Source organism: Aythya ferina (assembly GCF_964211825.1).
Source record: "Aythya ferina genome assembly, chromosome: 1".
Taxonomy (NCBI): Eukaryota; Metazoa; Chordata; class Aves; order Anseriformes; family Anatidae; genus Aythya; species Aythya ferina.
In genome coordinates, this window is record NC_140296.1 from 90834130 (window position 1) to 90854745 (window position 20616).

General features: G+C 44.6%; 1 protein-coding gene across 3 annotated transcripts; it reads right to left on the minus strand.

Moving 5' to 3' along the window:
- Positions 1 to 226: 226 nt before the first annotated feature.
- Positions 227 to 20609, minus strand: NDP (norrin cystine knot growth factor NDP). Of its 3 annotated transcripts, none has more exons than XM_084521790.1 (4): positions 20382 to 20609; positions 19292 to 19459; positions 9499 to 9850; positions 227 to 2804 (listed from the first exon to the last, which is right to left on the minus strand). In XM_084521790.1, exons 3-4 carry the CDS (start codon positions 9670 to 9672, stop codon positions 2577 to 2579), a joined length of 402 nt encoding a protein of 133 aa, XP_084377916.1. In that variant the 5' UTR covers positions 9673 to 9850; positions 19292 to 19459; positions 20382 to 20609; the 3' UTR covers positions 227 to 2576. The 3 variants fall into 3 exon arrangements, with proteins under 3 accessions (XP_084377916.1, XP_084377917.1, XP_084377918.1); XM_084521791.1 differs by lacking the exon at positions 20382 to 20609 and adding an exon at positions 18508 to 18581 and having other exon boundaries at positions 19292 to 20291; XM_084521792.1 differs by lacking the exon at positions 19292 to 19459.
- Between the last annotated feature and the right edge of the window lie 7 nt (positions 20610 to 20616).

The following is a 20616-nucleotide window of genomic DNA, read 5'->3' on the forward strand; positions in this document are numbered from 1 at the left end:
CAGCAACAGACTTTATGATCACAAGGTGATGATTTCACTAGAGGAATCAAGCAAAAGGGGAAGGAATGTGGGGTGTGAGAGGGGAAAAAAAATAAATATCTTTGGTTGAAACACCAATACACAAATAACTTCTGTGCGACCTGTTTGAGCAATTATAGCTCTTACACTGTGACAGTGAAGGGATGTGGAAATAAATACTAGCCAAACTCTTCTCTTACTATAAATATTTTTTTATTTTTTTATTTTCTAAATTGGCCCAGGAGGGGGGGGGGTCTCTTCTCAAAGCCCTCTTCTGACCCCATTTCAGGACTGTCACAGGGTGCCATGCTGCCCACCCAGCCAGCAGAGCTACCAGGAGGCTAATTGTCACCTACACCTTGTGTCACAGCCCTGTGGCCTCCCATTTGCACTGGCAGAGGAGGCCAGTGGTGGCTAGATATAGCAGCTACCCTTAAAACATTTCCCATTCCTCAGACAGCTGCTTAGGACTGCTTGTGTGCTTTGAGGTTTCACATATTTTGCAGTGCAGTTACTTGGTTATTGTTGATGTTTTGGATAACGACAGGAAATTTCTCTATCTATGAACAGTAGAGGTTGGTGCTTTTTTGGATGATGGGGTTTTTAGCTGCTGGAGGTTGAAAGAGTCAAAAAGGGATGCCCATATGATCTTCTATATAAAGCAGTCTGCTGATAATGCCCAGCTCATGCTCCCAGCCTTCACCCTTTGATGTTCAAACCATTCTTCAGAGGTGAGAAGAATGGTTGACAGCGTGGAAACAATGCATGGTGTCTAATGAGCTCACTGGGGCTTGTTACACATGGTTTTGACATTTTAATCCGAGCCCCCCAGCTTCTAACAGTTTGATTCACCTGTTTGTTTGCATGCAGTACTGTGATGTTAAGAACTGGCCACCTCCAAGCCATCTCATGATGACAAAGAGAGTTCATCTCAGGCAACACAAACTCCTCCCTAACCAATGTCTGCAGGTGTATTTGTCCCCTCTAATTTTCCACTTAGGACTGATTGCCATACTGCTCAAGGATTTGGCTTGTGAGGTCCATGTCTGTCACCCACCTGCCTTCACATCCCAAGCCTATTCGCCACAAGGAGTTAGTCGCAGAGGAGTTTGGCTTTGCCCTAGCAGTCTCAGTTACTCCTGTGTAGACCACAGGACAGCTGCCATCCCTGGCAGACCTCGGGGACCTCCTGCTACATCAGTGTGTGTCTCTGAGCTGCTGCATGTGGCATTTGCTACAGACAGACGGGATGGAGCTGAACAGGTGGACCAAACGCTGGGCTTGGGTAGGACTTTCCGTCCTCACCACAGTGCGTCAGACACTGCTGAGCAGGAGAGCTGCTCCAGCCTGTCTGAGAGATTAACTGTGGGACAGTGCATGCTGATCCTACCAAAGAACAGAAACTGCACTGAACCTGAGTCCTTACCTGATAGAGATGTCTCTGGCATCTTCATTTCTACCCAAATAATGGCTTATCTAGGTCATTGTGGGCCTACAGCCCATCCAGCAGCTGCCAAGCTGGATGGTGAATCCACCAGCGCCCCAGGTAGCAGATCATTAGGTAAATCAAAACACAGCCCTTGTGATCCAGTGGATAACACTGGGGTTCAAACTTGGCTTTAAAACTCCTATGGGCACACCAAGCAAAAGTGATGCTCAGTGGTCTATAGATGAAAATAAACTCTAGGTTTGGTCATTACTTTAGTGGCTCTGCACATCAAGAGTTCTACCCAAGTTAAGAAAATACTCCACTTATTATGTATCATTTTAATTTTTGTTTATTTTCTAGTGTTCGAGTAATGGCTTTTGTGACCATTGCCATGTGTCACATTTCCAGGTTTTTAGAGGGGGAAAATGAGTCTCATGACCTTTCATTTCTAAAGAGTTCCTCAGCCACTGAACTGTGGTGCTGTGTACCACAAATAATCATTTTAGCTGGCACTGGGTAATCCCAGTGCTACATTTCATACCGGGTTCACTTTTCAATTATATGTTTGCAATTTCTGCTAAACCACAGTTAAAGTTATCCAGCAGTTGTCTGCTAGATCGGTAACAGGTAACCCTTGCCAATGACACAGTTTGTCTGAAAACCAATATTATGAGGAGACTGAGAATACACTGACAGGTTAAGAGGTGGTGTGTGGGACTGATGCCCACCCTCTGCCCAAACGCCGACTTCCAGAGAGCAGCACTGCCATCCAGCTGACCTTCCTCCCTGTTCCCTTGCTGCCCTGGGCCTATAGAGAAGGCACCCCTCTGTCATCAGGGCTGGGCCTGAAAAAGAAGAAACTGGCAAAAATATCCTTTCAGGAAAAAAAAAAAAAAAAAAAAAGGTTTCTCAAAAACAAGTCCACGTGCTTTTGCCTTTGTCACAGACTGTGCATTGGTACTGGCAGCATCCAGGGCCCCAGGAGGTTTTCTGCGTTAGCTCTTGGCTCCAGCCCAGCTTGGTTAGTCGTGTCCTTCCTGCAACCCCATGCTGGGAGCACTGGCCTCACCCAGGGTTACTTCTCAGGAGCCTTCCCCAGCAGCAGCATCCTGCTGTGGCGGGCAGGCCCCTAGGAGTTGCACTCCTCGCAGTGGCAGGAGAGGATGTAGCGGTAGGTCGCGGTGAGCCGCATGCCACCTGAGCAGCGCAGCCGCATGGCTTTCAGCTTGGAGGTCTGGGGCCGGCAGCAGTGGCAGGTGGAGCGGAAAGGCTGCTTTAGGACGGTGCTGAAAGACACCATCGGCTCCGAGCGCGACGTCTGGCTGCAGCGTCCTTCGCAGCGAGCCAGCAGCACCATCTGTGAAGGAAGAGATAACGGGTTAGGAAACATGCCTCAGTGGCTGTGAGAGCACATTCTAGCACCTGCAGATAGGGCAGGTCCTTCCAGTCTGGCTGACCTTCCTTCACCTCCTGCATCTCCCTGCCGGGGTGGTGGAACCCGGCCCCATGCATACACTGCCCTGGAGCTATGCCCGAGTGAGCTGAGGAGATAACGTGGACGGGAGGAAAAAGGAAAAGGTCCTTCTGGGCACCCAGACACCATTACTGATAAGAAATACAGTGCCTGGCTTTCTGAAAGCTGACCTGAGGACTCCAAACAGTTGCAGCCGGCCCCATTTTCCAGGCACAGTGACTGCAGGCATGGCTTGTTAATCCTGGGGTTGGGGCAGCCAAGCCCTTAAATCATCAGCCAAACCGATGCTTCAGCTGGATATTTTCCAATGTTTTGAGTTCATATAGTAGTGATCAGCAGAACTGGTCCTCAGGGCCAGTAAATCTCTCAAATGCTTAGATATATAAACATATAAATTAGCAATATAAAGAAGCAGCTTAGTTTATGGCTTCTAAAGCAGTAAGTTTCTAGCTCTGTTGTCTGCAAAGATCACCTGGAAGATGTATTTGCAATTGTGTGTGTGTATGTTATATATAATTATATCAGTTGTGTCTGTATAAAATGCACTGCATAGCATAAGGCAGTGAAAATGTAAAGAGATATGAACTCCTTGCTAAGTGTGAGGGTTCACCAGTGAGATTTTCAAAAGCAGTACAAGCTCCATGGATCTTCTCCTGGGTGCACCAAGTGAACTGTAACCAGGATAGGATAACCTGTACAATGGGAGGTGCTAAGGAATGAAATCCCATGGGAAGTCACCTGCTTCCCTTCCCAAAAATCCCTCATTGAGCAGGTGAGATAGCTACAGTCTCCCAAGCTCTATATAAAATGTGGAAATGATGTCTTCATGATCAGGTGATCATGTGGCTAGAAACAACTGGTATCACCTTGCAGAGCTAAGTTTTGTAGAGCTATAAACAACCTCTCATACCTTTTTGGGGAATTAAATATTATTTAAGTCCAAATCAGCTAATTCTGGCTAACGAATACGAAGTTCAATATCAACTTTTTGTAACATCCAAGCAAGGTAAAAATGTAGCAAAGGTTATAAAATATCCACTAATAGAGTAGTAACTCTATCCTATAACCAAAGAAGATAATTGCATTTTAACTCTGTTGCACACATCTCATGACTTCTCTAGACAATCCAAAAGGACAACTACAGATATGATAGCAAATATTTTACAATGTTAAACACCTCTGAAATTCTTTCACTGCTCATACTTGACTGGCTACAAAACACCAAGTACAATATACCATCACTGCCGGTGTCCTCGGGAAAGGCACTTATCATCCATAATGAACACACTTTGTACAGTACTTTAAAATGTCTCTTCCAAGCATAGTTGCATGCTAAAATGGTTACTTGGAAATGCACTAATATATTAACAATTACACTTCAGTCAACATGGGCTGATCACAAGGAAGTTGCCTTCATGAGCTGATGTGCTGGCTTGGTACCTACCACCTTCTTCCTCAGTTTAATTAAGAAAGAGGTTCTTGTTGCTCTCCAATAAACTTGCCATCTTTCTTGATTCTTAGTATGAACTTATTGTCCCCTTTCTTTAATTCTGCCTATTCATAAGAAAATTCACTTCAACTGCTAGCAATACAGGTATGGGAATGAAATTCCTGTATAATATTGAGTCACATGTAAGCTTTGGATGTATCATCAACATCAGGTTCCATCATACCAGTGTATTTAGTGTGTATGAGAAGAGGGCAAGGGACAGTTACTACAGTCCTAGCACCCCGTTACTGACAGATGAACATCCACTTTTATCCCCTGGCAAACAAAACTCCCTTCCCATAGTGAGTCAGGCAGCTGGTGAAGAGCGACATGGGTGTCTAACCTTGTGTGCATTGCAAAGGAAAGACAGCAGATTAGGACATTTAAGACAATCAGTTTCCTTCCCTGCATCTTGACAGCCCTCCTTAGGCCCCCCACTCTGAGCAGGTCATCAGAACATGAGCAGTCTCTTCCCCAGCTTCTGGCCGATGAGGAGACCGAGAAGCAATCTGGCTGCAGCCTGCAACCACTCAAAGGAGAGTTATAAAGACAACACAGACAAATGGTCTTCAGGAGTGGCAATAGGGGACATAAAATGGCCACCAGCTGCTTTTTGGAAGGTTTAGGGGACCTCCAGAGTCCCCTCCAACCAACATTTCTATGATTCTGTGATTTCGGACTGAACGTGACAGCACACATTTCTGTATGATGGTCATGACTTCTAATGTTTGATGCCTCTGGAGCCGGAACAATTAGTCACTTCTGGCACTTTTATCCTAAGGAGGTTATAGCATGCATCTGCTCCTGTATTGGCAGGTACTATCAGAAGCACCAGGGGAAAAAAAAAAAAATCTAATAATATCAATATCTATCTCAGCGTTTCTAGTGCAAAACCAATCAATATTTCTTCAATACACCACTGCATTTATAATTGCTTAGTGAGCTTTGCCTTTTAAAACATGTTTCATTCTTTGGAGACTCTAATTTCAACCTCAGATTTTTCTGGCTACCTAGTTTTACCATACCTCAGAAGAGGATGGTTAGAATTAATCACATAAAATTGCACAGTGTTGGTTTTACACCTTATTTTTGGATTACAGTGTAAATTTTTACAAAAGGCATTACTCCATGGCCCTCTAGTCAAGCTTGCAGGAGAAAATCTGTTCAGATTTCCCATTTTGATGCCTTTCTAAACTTCTGGACTAACCTGAAGCCCTCGGCATAATTTAACCTCCTCCTCATAGATCCCAAACAGCACCAGCAGATTTTAGCAGGTGTGCAAATGAGCTGGAAATAGCATGTACTTTAAAAGCTTTGCTTTGCCATTTAATCAATTGCACCAGCTGTTTATTGCAGCGTATAGCATAGCGCAATAGAGATTATCGCCTGAATAATTAGTAATGATCTGATGGCATAGCACAGTAATACAGTAAGTGTATATATAGTAAAAATGTGTGGGTACTTTATAACCTGATATCTGTGCCTCTCGGCTCCCCTGCTCCCCCGCACATAGTAGCCTGTGCATGTCACCTTGCGGTGCTATTCACGGGAGTGCAGTGTGATGCAAGACAAGAGCAGCAGGGATTTTGCATGCTTGTTTGGCAGCTAGAAAAATATATTTTCACACTTAAAGTCAGCAAGCTCATAAGCATCTGATGGCTGTAGAGCAACCATGTGCTGGAAATTTAGAACTGGTTTGTTACAGTGGGTGTCTGTAGTCCTCTACTCCACACCCTTCAGCAGCACACCGAGGCCTAGAGAACAGATGTGCTGAAATGCACAAGCAAAGGCTTGACTTGCACACAGCCTAGCCACAAACAGGAATAGCTGCAAAGCTCACAAGCCACCTCTTGAGCAAACGTCTTCATCCATTTCCTAAATCTTTCTTCATCTGGCATGTCTCTCTGGCCTGGATTCTTTGCTCCTAGGCTGTCAATAGTAGCACTCCAGCACATCTGGAGGAAGCACTTGTGACAGCCAATACTGTAATTTACGAGGATCTGATTGCACTGGTGAGATGATCCAGCACATTTAAGATCAGTGACAGAGGTCAGGCAGAAACCATTATGGTCCGGAAAGGCAGTATTCATAGGCTGACACACATATTTCCTTGAAGTCAAAGGAAAACACGGTTTTTCAGGAACAAATTACTTTCTTTCATCCCTCCTTTGCATCTTCTATACATTTTGTTACTATAATGGACTACATTTCCGAAGGCTTTGGAAACCTGTTTTCAACATCTGCTCGAAGTCACAAGCAAGAGGGATTTCAATGGCTAAATTACATTAGCTGGACATTTCCAAATGTAACCCAACTACTTCCCATGTGGGTACAATTGGCAGCCTCCACAGAGAGTTATGGCGGACACAATCCTTTTTTAACCAAGACAGGCAGCAAATGCAATGCATCTTGCAATTTCTGAAGCCATTTTTAACTTCTGTAATTCTACGCTGCACTAAAAGGGAAAACATACAGAGTGAAAAGGGACGGCTTGGTGGAACCAATGTGTCATGCCAAAAATGGGCAAAGTCTCTGCTTGACAGAAATTGTCTGTCCAAGCTCCACAATAGAAACTCAGTGGAAACAAGAGGTACCACAATTCCCACAGCTATGCCAGCAGAACTTGCCTTTTTTTGGCTTGTTTATATTTTATCACAATATATATATATATAGGAGCAGGCATTGTGTCTAATTTTCATTAGCAAGTCTAATATCGATCTGTGTTTATATGCTAAATCCAGAACAGAAGCCATATGTCTAGCAGAATGATTCAGATTCCTGAGACCTTAAAAAAAAAAAAAAAAGCTTGACTTAACAAGCAGAAAGAAGGTTTCTAGGAAAAGTCAAAATTGTTCTGCTTTGTATGGAAACTTTTCAACTGTTTTCATTTTCCACTTCATGAGAAAATCCATACAACTTACAGTATTGTTAAAACACATTTCTTAAAACTGTTGTGGAATTTGGGAAGACAAAAGATGTGATAATATTTTCAAACATGATTTCCATTAAAGGTTTGATTTCAAAAAAATGTCACGGACATTCTCGCAGTTAGAGTTACACCATGTTTATGTCAACAGCTTTTTTTTTTTCTTTTTTTTTTTCTCAAAGCCCTGTTTTAAAATAATATGTTTTTCATTAGATTGTCTTCCTTGTTCTTATTTCCATCAGTCTTACTCCTACAAGCTTGATTGCTTTTCTCTGTCATAGGGATGATAAGAAATTGAGTTGGTGATGGGATTCCTTCCTTCCTTCCTTCCTTGTTTCTCAAAGAGAAGGAAGTGTTCGTGTTTCCTTCACAAAACCAGTGCCCTATCTGATGCCTGCACCAGCTGGGATTTTAAGAAAAACTAGGAGAGGAAACAGAGCAAGGAAGGCAGGAACACAGTAAAAGGGCTTTGTTCGGGTGATCAGGAGCATGCACATCTCAGCCATGGTGCAAAACAAATGACAGCATGCTGGAGAGGTGCAGTCACAACTCCTGGTCACAGGAACACAGGCTCCACCTAACACAGTTACCCTAAAAGCCACTGGGACGCCCAGCCAAGGAATTGGCTGTTACCTAACACAGTTACCCTAAAAGCCACAAGGACGCCCAGCCCATGAGTTGTGCAGGAAGCAATGCCCTGAACAAATAAGAAAACCACAGATGGGGTGCTGCGGGGGCTGTTTTGAGGGATGCAGGAGTGTGTTTAGCACAGAGGCACCAGTCCTGGGGACAGGAGAGGCTGCTGAAGAGGCAAGAAGCAGAGGCAAAGCCGTGCTGTGGGAGCTCACTGCAGCCAGGGATCGGAGGGGTGCCAGCTCACAGGAGAGGACAGACTGGGACATGGGAGCCCATTCTCCACACAGCCCAGCAGGCTGTGAGATGGGTGTAAGGGAGCCCCAAGCTTGGCCTTCCCACGTGCCCAGTTTGGAGGCTGCCAGGCCCCCTAGCCCCACTGATGGTGCCCAGCCACTGCCACAGGCACCTCCTGGTGCTTGGGCACTGGGCTGGGACGATTTTCTGTTGATGCTTCTCTCTGTGCTTTATTCTACACGTTATGGCCTTCTGCTGCCAGTGGTATTGCCTCATGCACACGTTGAGCCCAAGAAACAAATATTCTGCATGCAGAGGGACTCAGGTGAAGGAAGAGGGGTCTCTGCAGCCAGCATGACTCCTCCCTTCTCAAATCTCCCAGGCTTGATGCTGCTGGGCTTTGCTCCTAGGCAACACCACAGCTAGCCTTCCTGCCCTAAAACCCACCATGCACTCATCTTCGATTGCTCTCCTACGTGTCCCAGAGCCAGCAAAAGTGCTGCTGCTCCCTTCTGCCAACCCAGGGAGCTGGGTGTGTGAGGCAAATCCCTTTCTGAGGGACAGAAGGACGGCCAATGTGGAGACAGCATACACACTGGTTTAGTTCATTTGGAACAAATGAGGACAAGACAAAGGGGACCAGCAAGGATTTTCCCATTGTTTCTCCCTATTCTTTTTCTCCGCACAATGAAATAAATGACTGTGGGCTACATATACTGACCGTTTCGACACAAGATTTTTCAGGCTTGAAATCTCAAAGGAAAGGCAAGCTTTTATTTCTCTCTGTGAAGCCCTAAAGTAAACATCCAATTGGCATTCTTCACGAAAACAAAGGCTTTGAAACTAAATGGGGGAAAAAAATCAGCAGTGTTTTTCACATTCTTTTTTCATTACCACTTTATAGCTTGATTCTTTATCTCAGGGCTCAGTCTCACAAGCTGTAAGTTTACATGCTCTGGATTAAAGACTCACTTGCAGGAGAGGTCTGACTGGGATGATCTACTCTTCCAAACTTGCCCATCTCCTTGGTGCTGGCAGCTGAGCCCCGAACTTGCTCCTTTGACTTGATTCACTTAGTGCGTGTTAGTTTGACCCATCACTGTGTGCTTCTCGTTTTGAAAAGGTGAAGAAGAAAAGACCCAGGAGACTTCCTCTCCACCTGACATGTATGCTCAGGTGTCTCTATCTCTGCATTTGCATTTTGGTCACAAGGAATTGATGCAGAGGGACTCACACAAAATGGCTCATTTTAACAACTCCCCTGCAGTGAGGGGGGTGAGAGGAGCCCTTACCTTCGAGCTGCACTTGTACAGGGGGTGGCTGATGGAGTCCACATAGTGATGCCTCATGCAGCGACTGGGGTCAGCGTCGATCATGAAGGAACTGTCTGTTTTACTGTCCGCATCTCCCATCATTGCCAGGAGCGAGAGCATAGAAATAGAAGCCGCAAGTACATGATTTCCCATTGTTGAGGAACTTCGCGGTGATAACAGCAGAGGGAGGTAGAGTATTAAAAAAACTCCAAGTCGTGGGACCCAGTTCCTCTCCAGGATAGCAAAAAGTCTGGTTTAAGTCTCTTAGCTGTCATTCTTCTGGAGTTAGAGTTTACTGAGATTGTAATCCATCAGAGAATCTCCCGAGTAGCTGGAATAAAAACACCATAAATCACAAACCTAACCAAAAAAAGCTCTGGAGAAAAACTGACATAAATAATAATAAGGCTCATAGGATTTTTGCTTGCCAAAATACACTCTCTGAGCAAGCATCATTCCCACAGTAGGTACAGCATGCAACATTAGGAATGAGATGTCAAGGCCTTGTTCCTTTAAGCCCTGCTCTGTCTTTCTACTAGGGAGAACCTTTTAACTTGTAATATCATCAGTGCTGCAACACCCATCTTTTCAACTTGGTGATGTCCCTGATGGGATCCCCTCAAAGCTGGTGATCAGTAACACATCAGAGCATGTTGCAAATGGCAAGGAGAGCTTATTCTCTCAAAACGTCAAAGATGCTTGGGGAGCTGGGGGGGGGGGGTGGGCACAGCCAGGCTGCCTCCTGCAGCCCTAGGGGGAATTTCCCAGGCAGTAAACAGGATGCTCCACGGCCGTGTGCCGCTCTCCTGCAGGGACAAGGGATGCACTGAGTCCCAGCCCAGGCATGAGCAGAGCAGTGCCTGTTAGTTAGAGCAGGATCTTAAAAATCACATTATATTCCCTAAGATCAAAGTACATCAAAATAAGCTATTGATTGGGGAAAAATAGATATGCAGGTGGGGTCACACAGATTGCCACTTGGTCATCTAGTTTCTGATGCATGTTGGAGACCATCCCCTCAAAACAGGCACAGGACAACCCTGAGAAGCTCCCCAGGTGGGAATCTCCCTGGGCTGCTCCACCACAGGCCCTGGGGAATTATTCCAAAGCTGGTAGTCTTAAATGGGCGATTTACTTTTGCTTTTACTACAGACAGCTATGTCTTGAAAGAGCTGTGAATCTCCCACCCAAACATAACCTGACCGAGCAAAGAGCAGCTGTCAGTACAGCTAAAAGTGTGAGGACTTTCTGAAGAAAATCGGGGTAAAAAAGTTCACCGCGCATGCAGAGACGTTCTTCCCGAGTGCCTTGCCTATTTAAAGAGATGCTGTGTGCCTTTATTGCCTTACACAAGCTCTTTCAAAACTGCTCTCTGCTTTGCTGGCGATGCTCTAAAACGACTGATACTCATCTCCCAAACAGTCTGAAACTGCGAGGCCTCCCCACCAGAGTGCTTAATGATTTGTGTACTGCTTGATGGCTCACTCCAACACTTTTGCAAGAGGAGTGCATAGCAGTGGTAAACACTTCCAGAGCTCGTCCAAGCTGGGAGTCGGGACTTGTCGGGCTGAAGTGACATACAAAGTCTCACGCTGTGAAGAAATGTAATTAGGGATACTCTGTGTGTTAGACAGTTTTAAAAGCCTTTTTTGGGTTTCAAACTATTGTCCAAGTGCCTAAATAGAAAAGGAAAAATTATGTGACTGCATCTAACTGACAATATATATTTTTTTCCAGACTGTTACCTATGACCTGCTGTATTTCCTTAAGCAAATGTTTTTCAGCGGATATGGCACTGAAAAAAATACCGTATCTTCACAGTATATGGAGTTTAAGCAACATTAAACACTCAAGATTTGGGATACATCTGTGCACAATCTCCTTCATCTCAACAAATATTCCTCCAAACATTTTAGCAAGGCAAGACAGAAACCTCCCGGTCATGGGAGCTGGGACAGAGCCTCCACAGAAGCGAGATGTACAACTGTGGTTCATGGAGACGCTGTCCAAGCATTAGCTAACAGGACGAGTGATGCACTTTTTTGTGTTTAACCTTTTACCTACTTTCCTATTCTTTATAAAGAGGCTGACCAAAACACTCGGCTTGGCAAGGTTTCTCTCCAGCATAGCTAACCAGTATTACACACCCAGTAACTCCCTCTCTGTCCAAGTAAATTTACTTGATATTGGATGGTTTCATCCCATTTACCACTATGTCCAGGGATCCCCATTTCCCACTCTCTCTGTCCCACTATCATGTTGTTTATTTCTCTATCTTCCTATGGTTTTGATCAGTGTGATCTAATACAGTGAGAGAAATCTGGACTCCTGGCTCAGCTTTCAAAGGCTTATCTTTCTAGTTTTCTTCAGGAAATAATTGGATGACACAGAGTCTGCCTCATGAAAATACTGTGAGAAAGCTGGAAAGGAGCAGGGAAAAATGTGAGAAAAGGAAAATGTGTGTACCTTCTTTAGGATAAGTACAGCACAAAATCTGTACAAAAAGTATTAGCGCTCTCACAATCTTTTGAAATCTCTGTGATACTTTCCTGGCAAAGGCGTGTAGTGAGATCTGATAATAAAACTCCAAAAGAAGAAGAGAATGGTGCTATCACATTACTTGTTAGTAAAAAGAGAGGTGTCTTTTGTGACTCATCTTTTGTGAAAAAGCTGGGTTCTGCTGTTGATGGGCATATTGGCAATATGACTTTGTCTGCATTGGAAGCAGGTCTGCGAGCAATACTGGGATGTTTGCACATCCAGTATCTACTGCCATACTTATATGAGGCATACATATACATTTCTCAAGTACAAATACCACATATAATTAAGCTATACAGAAAAAAATAAATAAATAAATAAAAATCTCACAGGTATATTTAAACATACAGAAGTCAGTATGCATTTGGAGCAGCAGAAAAAAAAAATGGTTGGGTAAAAAGGGTCTAAATATTTTCCCTCAGGTACATCACCATAGTGAGTATTTTGACATGACATTTCCATTTCCAGCCGAAATTATGCACTGGCATTTCACTTTAAATTAGCATTCAAAATTTATTTCTTTAAAAGAAAAAAAAGTTGTAATCCTTTTGAAATGTTGTCTGAAATTATAAAATCCTACACAGTACATGATATCAGGAGTGGCATCTGTAGCTTCCTGTCTATCTTTCTATCCAAAAGCAGAAGTACATATGTAATCATTAATCAATATGTATGTTCCTAAGATGACATTTTGTGTTCTTTTCATTTTATCAAAATCAAGAATATCACACAGAAAATTTTTATTTTATCTGAGCTGCCTTTTTTCTGGTTTCTTTTCATGTGAAAATTTGTGGTAAACAATCAACCTGCCAAGCTACCAAAGAGGAAGCTAAAACACTTCTGCTTTACAGCATCCAATAAAGAAAAAGATGCAACGGTGACTTCATCTTCCTAGGCTGAAAATTGGCTCCAAAAATATTTGGCCCAACAGTGGATGAAAACCACTCCTCCCCGTTCTTTCAGAATTCACTGATACGGGCATTACACGTTGTTAATAAAAGGCTTACAACGCACTTCCCCTATAAGTACTTTTGGGGAATTCATATGGACATAGCATGCTAACTTACAGCTGTTATCCAAAACTGCTACAGCTGTTACCTAAAAACTGCAGGGAAAAATAGAAGCCATCCCAAAGCAAGACCATACAAACACGTAACCCAAGGTTGTATTGCACATGAACATCAGGGCAGAGTTAAGGTTACTTTCCCAACTTTTAATTGTCATTAACTGTTTTTTTGAATGCTGAAATAAAGATTTTTCACCATTGTCTTAATATAATTCAAAGAGTAGTGAAGGTTAAGGAGGTTTTTGTTTTCTTTAAGGACAGTGGAGAAATTCCATCATCTGGAATTATTTAGCCAGTTGCTTTGAGAGAACGTAAACAGAAATTCCCTTTCGCTATGTATCTTGGAAAAAAACAGGAACTGAGGAATTCTCTGAAGGTCTATTGGATCTGCACAGCTTTTACTCTGGAAGATAGGAAGGGAGCAGTGGAAAAGCTCATTTCTGGTGTACTTCTATTAAGCTGTTCCCTGCTCATGAGCCCTGTGAATTAGGCATGCACGTATGTTCAGCTTGGCCTTCACTTGCCATGTATTTTCCATGCTTGAGACTCCTGCTTGACGACAATGGTGCAGTTCAATTCACTCAATGTCTTTTATGTTTCAGAGGCTGCCAAAATCCAGTTGGAGCAGCAGTGTGTATATATAACTAAGCCTGGCCTTGCATGTTGTGCATATTTAGTAAACACAATTACTTGGATCCTGCCATGTGGTTCCCTCATTCTGAATTTGTTATGTAAACACAAAAGTTACAAGACTACTCAGTTTCTCCAACTCCAGCCCTAAAAAAAGTGTCACTATCCACATATGAAACTCTGTGTGTGTGTGTGTATAGATCACCACTGCTGTTTGGACAGAAATGCCACAACGATCTTTAGGAGGGCAAAATGGATTTCTCCAGAACTTTGTCATACCTGGAAAAGTTTGAATCATAAAGGTTAGGATTAGGGGGACGTGCGCTCTACCAAGATCTGGACTGGAACAGAAAGGACTGTGTTGGTCAAACTGTGTTCCAGTGTTACAGGATTTGTTCTGCAGGGTTAAGTTCTCCATTGCCATGAGAAGGGACACAAAAGGGGCTGGGCTGGAGAGGTGGGGATGGGCAACCTGTGCTATGCAAATAAATGTGTTTTTCTTCTCGTTGGGTCTGTTTCTGGTACAGCAATGAAGTAGCTGCTGGCCTCTACTTGCATTTGAAAGCCTTGCTCTGCTCCACAGCCACCTTTCAAAACACCTGATCAAGACACTGAGCTGTCACATGGCAGCAGGTGAACTTGAGTTTGGGGGGGAGATGTCTCCACACAGCACTCAGATGGTTTTCTTCTCCTCCCTTCTGCCTCAGCTGTGGCAGAGGGGCCATGGGGTGGCCATCGGGGCATGGGGCTGGGGAGTGGGCCCACAGGGGCAGTGGGTGCTGAGCCTCAGACACAGCACAGGGCTTTGCAGGCCCACAGCATAAAAGCAGTGCAGCTCTGCGCAGGGAGGAAAAAAAAAAAATAGAAAAAAGCCTCAAGGCTTTTTTTTTGGCCTGACGGGAGCCGGTACCAGCTTGTAGGCAACAGGAAGGAGAAAGGAAGGAAACAATGAAAAGGAAAACAGGCTCAAAAGAAGGGGTTGGAGCCTCTCCATCTGGATGCCCACAGAAGGGAAGCACATCTTCTGATCCTACTGAGACTACTCTGTCCTACAGCCTTGACCCTTGAAAACCAAGAAGAGAAAATGGGCACTGCCTCTGGGCAGCCAGAAATGTCAGGCACACTGGTGGCAGCCCAGAGAAATGCCTACACTTCATCTTCTTTGTTGAGGCTTTGCTAGTATGTTAATATTTCTGGAGATAAATACTGTGCTGGTAAGCAGACTGGAAAAAAATAATAAACAAATAAAAGAAAAAGAAAAAAAGACCATGGTAATTAAAGCAAAGGAAACAATGAGACAGTAGTTGCAGCATGTGCAAAGGAAGAATGCAGTGCTGCAGGCATGGGGCTCGCTCCCATGTGGCCTCTGCGCAAGACCCCACGAGTGGGGGCAAGATGGGGGACCTGGCACGTAGGGTGGAACACATTAGGTACTCGAGCAGCCTGAGCTTGGCTCCCCCTCTTGAAGTTTCCAAGCGTACTTGCAGTCCTCCAGGTAGCTACGAGAGGGGGGAGAGCCACCGGTAGGTTTCTGCTGGGTTGAAATAACAAAGTCTAGTGGGTGCTGCAGGCTGGCGCCCGGCCAGCAGACAGACAGGGACAAAAAATCCAGAAAGGTTTTTAATACACTCGCAAAGAATAGCTTCTGGTGGACAAAAGAGCGCTTGTATTTTTGTTCTTTCCTTTTCCTGCCTCCAGGAAACTTTAAATAGACTGATTAGAGGCATGCATAGGATCCATCTCTAATGAGCTCTGAAGCGCGCCGCTTAATGGCAAGGTGATGCCAGCCTCGGATTCTTTCTTTATTCTTGCTGAATAGGAGAACAGTCCTGATCCCGAGTCTGGGACAGGAATCGAGAGGAAGACAGTTTTGCACTTGCTCATCCAGCGGGTGCTGGATGGCATCACCCTTTGGAGAAGCACCTGGTGCAGAGCCAAGCTCTCAGGAGGTGACTGGCAGGGTGGTGGCTGCTGGGTAAATGCAAATACTCCCAGCCGAGCATTAGCTATAGGATTTGCTTCAGTAATTACCTCTGCTTTGGTCTTATGACCCAACATAAGGCAGAATGACTCTTGGCCAAATTACAAGTTGCTGAGAGGTCTAGGGCATTCGGGCATGTGTCCTCTACCTGTTGGAGTGTGCTGCAAACCAGTGGGCATTTCTGGTTCTCTGGCTTTTATTATTCTGCATGCCTGATGACTAGAGGCTGCTTTGAGGCACTGACTAGAGAGCCTAAAGAACCATAGTTATCAATAGATGCGGGAGCAGGAATGAGTTTCTTACTCTTTAATATGAAGACATCCCTGCCACCAGGACCAGTAGAGAGCTATGCATGCTAGAGACAACCAACAGCCGAAGGGGATGTTTCCTCTTTTCTGGCCATAGGGACAGAGTCCTCTCTTCTTTTACACACAGCAAAAATTCCAGCCACCATCCGTACACCTCGGTTAATTAGGGAACCTAAACATTTGGCTCATGGCAGCAATTTTGTCTTCTAACAAGGGGAACAGCGTTCCCCTAGGTCCCACTCTCTTTGAGCCGTGCTGCTATGACAGTAATGCGATTGTCACTGCCATGGTATGCTTAACCTTTGCCAAACCAGAGCTGAGGCATTAAGTCAGATCTTCAACTCACATGTCTTAAAGGGCAACATAACCTGTGCTGCCTCTACAGGCCCGTAACAATAAGCATGAAAATGTGACAAGCGTAAGCCCTAACAATGATTGATGCAGATAGAAAAAATAACAAAGAGCAGCTAAAAAACACTGATGCAGTGGAATTCCTGGGAGCGGTGTCTCCATGGCATCAGCAGCCAAGTGCTGGGACACCAGGAGAAAGGCTGGATTTGCCCGTGGTAGAAAGGATCACCACACTACACAGCGAAATTCCAGTAAATGGGACAAGAGCTGATGGTGTCTGGAAGTGGTAGTGCCACTGCTGCCCGGATAAAGGTCTGAATTAGATTATGTGAAAAAAGAAGGAATATATAGACCACCAGCTGCTCAAAGGCTTACAACAACCTTGCTTTTATTGTTCAGCTAAGTTAGAGGTGGGGCATCAGAGGGATTCCACGCATACCACTGCAGAGAAATTTTAATATGTTCCACGCTGACACATATAAAAAGGAAATAACAGCTGATCATAGCCAGCAGAGCCTGAAGCATCTCTTCATATGCCTGCACAGAAGAATGGGCAAAGAGGGGTGCTTTTGGTCAGAGAGATGGCCAACCGAGCTGACCTGGCAGCAGCACCACTTTTCTCCTGCCACCAAGCTGGCCTTTGGCGAAAGGGCTGTTGAATGGGAAGCAACGAAAGAGAGATGGAAAAAAGGTGAAGCAGGCACGGCTACTGACCCCATCCCAAGATACCAGGGTGTGTAGAAGGGCAGGGGAGCGGAGAGGCTGAACGCTTAACATGATGAAAAGAAACACGTGTTTACACAACCCACAGCAATCCAATGGAACAAGATATTGCAGAGGGCAAAAGTTTAGCAGGGCGCAGCAAAAGGACTTGATATGTATGAGAGGGTTGCAGCCGTAAGGGTTTTATTTTTAAAGAGTTTGGGGAAGGGTTGTAAACTCTTGGGACTCTGAGAGCTCAGTTGATGGGGTTAGGGGAAAATCCTTCACAGCAGCAAGTTCCCCTGTAGCTGCCTGCCCCGGGGTCTCTGTGTCTTGCTTTGATGTGGCCGCTTCCAGCCACGCTCAAGAGGTGGATTACTCAAATAACAGGGGGCTGTGGTGCGGGCTCATGTAGCAAAACTTTCCTAAGCCGCAGAGCAGCAAGTCTGTCCCGGTACTCAGGGGGACATTAGAGGCAAAGGAACTTGTCCTGTTTGTAATATAACTGCCTGATAGTTGTAATTGCATTTACAACAGTAGTATTTGGAAAATAAATAAATAAATTATACTGTCAATTAAATAAATAAACTGCCAGACTTTTTGCAAAAACAAATGTCTCAGTGGCTTCACGCAAACTTTGCACCCTAGGTCTTCAGCTCCTTTCAAGATCCAAGGACAGCCTTGGTCACTTCCAAGAGCATCTAGGAGCAGAGGGCTGGGGAGGAGATAGGATCAGCTGCAGGAAATGGGGAATGAAGTCACTCCATGAGGATTCCCTGTCAAATGAGTCACAGGGGCATTGGTGCCAGACCTCCAAGGAGGTGGTTCGCTTCCCTCCCACCCTGGCAAAAAACACTGCAATGCTGGCAACTCAAGCAAGCAAGAATATACACGTGGCACATTAGGGATTGTTCCCTATGGCACGTTAGGAGTTGTCCCCTATGACACATGAGGGGTTGTTCTGGTGGTGTGGATGGCTATTGCCAACATCAGCCATGCTTTTGTGGCTACCTGGGGTATTGCTACTGATACCTGTACACAAGACTGTCCATAACAAGAGTCCTGCTCTGCAAGGAGGAATCATCAGCATACATGCATCTGCTCAAGAAAAAGTGCTGAACAAAACCACGAAACTTACACAGGACACATTCATGTAGTGATCTGAGTTTGTAATTGGAATAATCAGCAGTAGCCCCTAATTATATGCCTTAACTAAATCAAATCACATTCTATTTTGTAAGCCTGAAACGTCTTCTATTCCTTTCCCTTTTGCTTTTAAATGGAAAATCTTAAAACATCTTCTTATAATACCAGTATTACAAATAACACTGCATTGTTCCAGCATGAATAATGTCAAGGTACAAGTCACATTGGTAACCCCTGATTCAAGCTGGTAAGTAATTACTCACCAAATAGTTGTATTTAAGTCAAGGGAATTATTCATGTGCATAACTGCTCACAGATATGAGTAAGGTCCCACAGCCTGGGCAAAAGTGAACATCATTAGCAATTCAAAAGAAAAGAATAGAGGCCCTAAAATGTAGGTGGAGGAAGGACAAATAACAACACTGCGATTATTATATCCAATTCATTGACCCCCCACCAGGCATATGGGCTGCTTCCAATAGGAAATAATTTTACAGTGAGGAACTGGTTTGAAGTGAGTTTGTACCCACTGGTGGTTTTAAATAATCATTCGACTGTTCTCTTCCAGTATGCAGTGTCCTCACCTCTCAGCAACTAGGACAGAGTCACAAAGCTGTAGAAACTGTGACAGTTAGCATTTAGGAAATGTTTTTTCATCTTTAAAGAACAGCAGGAACTTTAGCAAGTTACTTGTCAAGAATGCTAGTCCAAGGTAGAAACAAATAAGATTTATTACAGGGAAACTAAGAGAGAGACTTAAATCAGCTTAAAAGGTAGGATAAGAAATCTGCTTGACAGTCCCACAGGGGTCAGTCCACACACGCTGCCTTGCAAATTCATATTTGCCTCGAGAAAATTATCCCCCCCAACACACATTTGTTGTGAGTTGCTCTGCTGTCACTAGGACGTTTTGCTAGCATAGCACAAACAACTCAAACAACTGAGATTGCCCTTCACGTGGTTTGTCTTTGTTGCTCTTTTTTTATTACTATTATTTTTTGCTACTGGACCCATTAATTTGAACTTTTATAGGATGAGTTCACTCACCTGAATCTCAGCAGGGAGATGGGGCTTTCTTCCACAGCAGGGCTCTCTCGGAGCAGTATCCACACTGGGGGATTGCACTCACACTCCTCTGGTACTTTATCACTTGGCTCATAACAGCGAAACTCCTCTTTTCCCCCAGAGAGGCAGAGAACAGCTACACTCGCGCCCCTGACACCGAGGCAGAGTGAAGAATTGCCCCGGTAAGCTGGGATTTCAGAGTGCTGAAAGCCTCCCCCTGTCCTGCAGTGGGCGGCCAGGGGGTCCTGTGCAGCATCCTCCCACGCCACTGACTGCCTGCACGGCCAAGCCGCACGATCTGTCGTGCCGAGGGGGTAGGCTACCTACTAAATATACCCCTCGGGGCTACAGCACAGGCAAACACCGCGGCTTTCCTCCTAGGCTTCAGCCAATCAAGGATGTGTATTAAATCTAGTCTAATCAATAGCCAGTGCTGTCCAGTCCGTAGTAAAGCTTCCCAGAAGTTTGGATAAATAATAACGTGCAAATTAAAAGTGCTCCTGCAAAGCATGACACACAAAGCTAGAAATAAATATTGCCTGTTGTTTCAAATTATTCTGAGCACTCCAGCAGATGACTGGCAAGAGAACAGCATGCATAAGTAGTAATAAAAGTAAACAGTTCAGCTTTAAACTAGCAGGCTTGCCTGTGTTCATAGAGCCCTATTGTAATGGGACAAAGGCAGTGCTGGCGGTACCGGCGCTCTCGCTATAAGCTCAGGGCAGCACCCAGCTCATCCATTCACTCCAAAGCCATACAGTGACAGCCAGCACAGAATTGCACACATGAGCCCACAATGCTCACAAAAACAGAAGTTTAAGCAAGTTGCTCAAAAGTACACTGTGCTACCTCTCCACTTGCTTACAGGCATCCTTCAGGCAGAAGACAGAATTAAAGATACGATAATAAGAAGGAGGCACAGGTACTAGAGCCGTGTCCAGTCTACATTATTGCAATCCAGTTAAAAACTGGCACACAGGGAACATGTATTTGTCAGATAAACAGGCTAAGGTCTCGATTTAAGTCCATGAAACACTCAAAATCTGGAGGAACCTCTTATTTGCTTGCTTACCTTCGGCAAATGCTCTGCTCCTTCCTTCCCTCCAACTCTTCAGAGAGCTAAAAAGAGGTCCTGTTACTTCCAAATGCTTTGTTCTTCTGTCCCTCTGTCACATGGCTTGCCTTTTATATTTGCAACACACAAAAGTTAGGGCTGTTATTTAAGAGAGAGAGGGAGAGAGAGGGAGAGAGAATGTCAAATGGAAAAGTGCCATTGCAGTCATATATCAATCAGGGCAGCGGCAGCA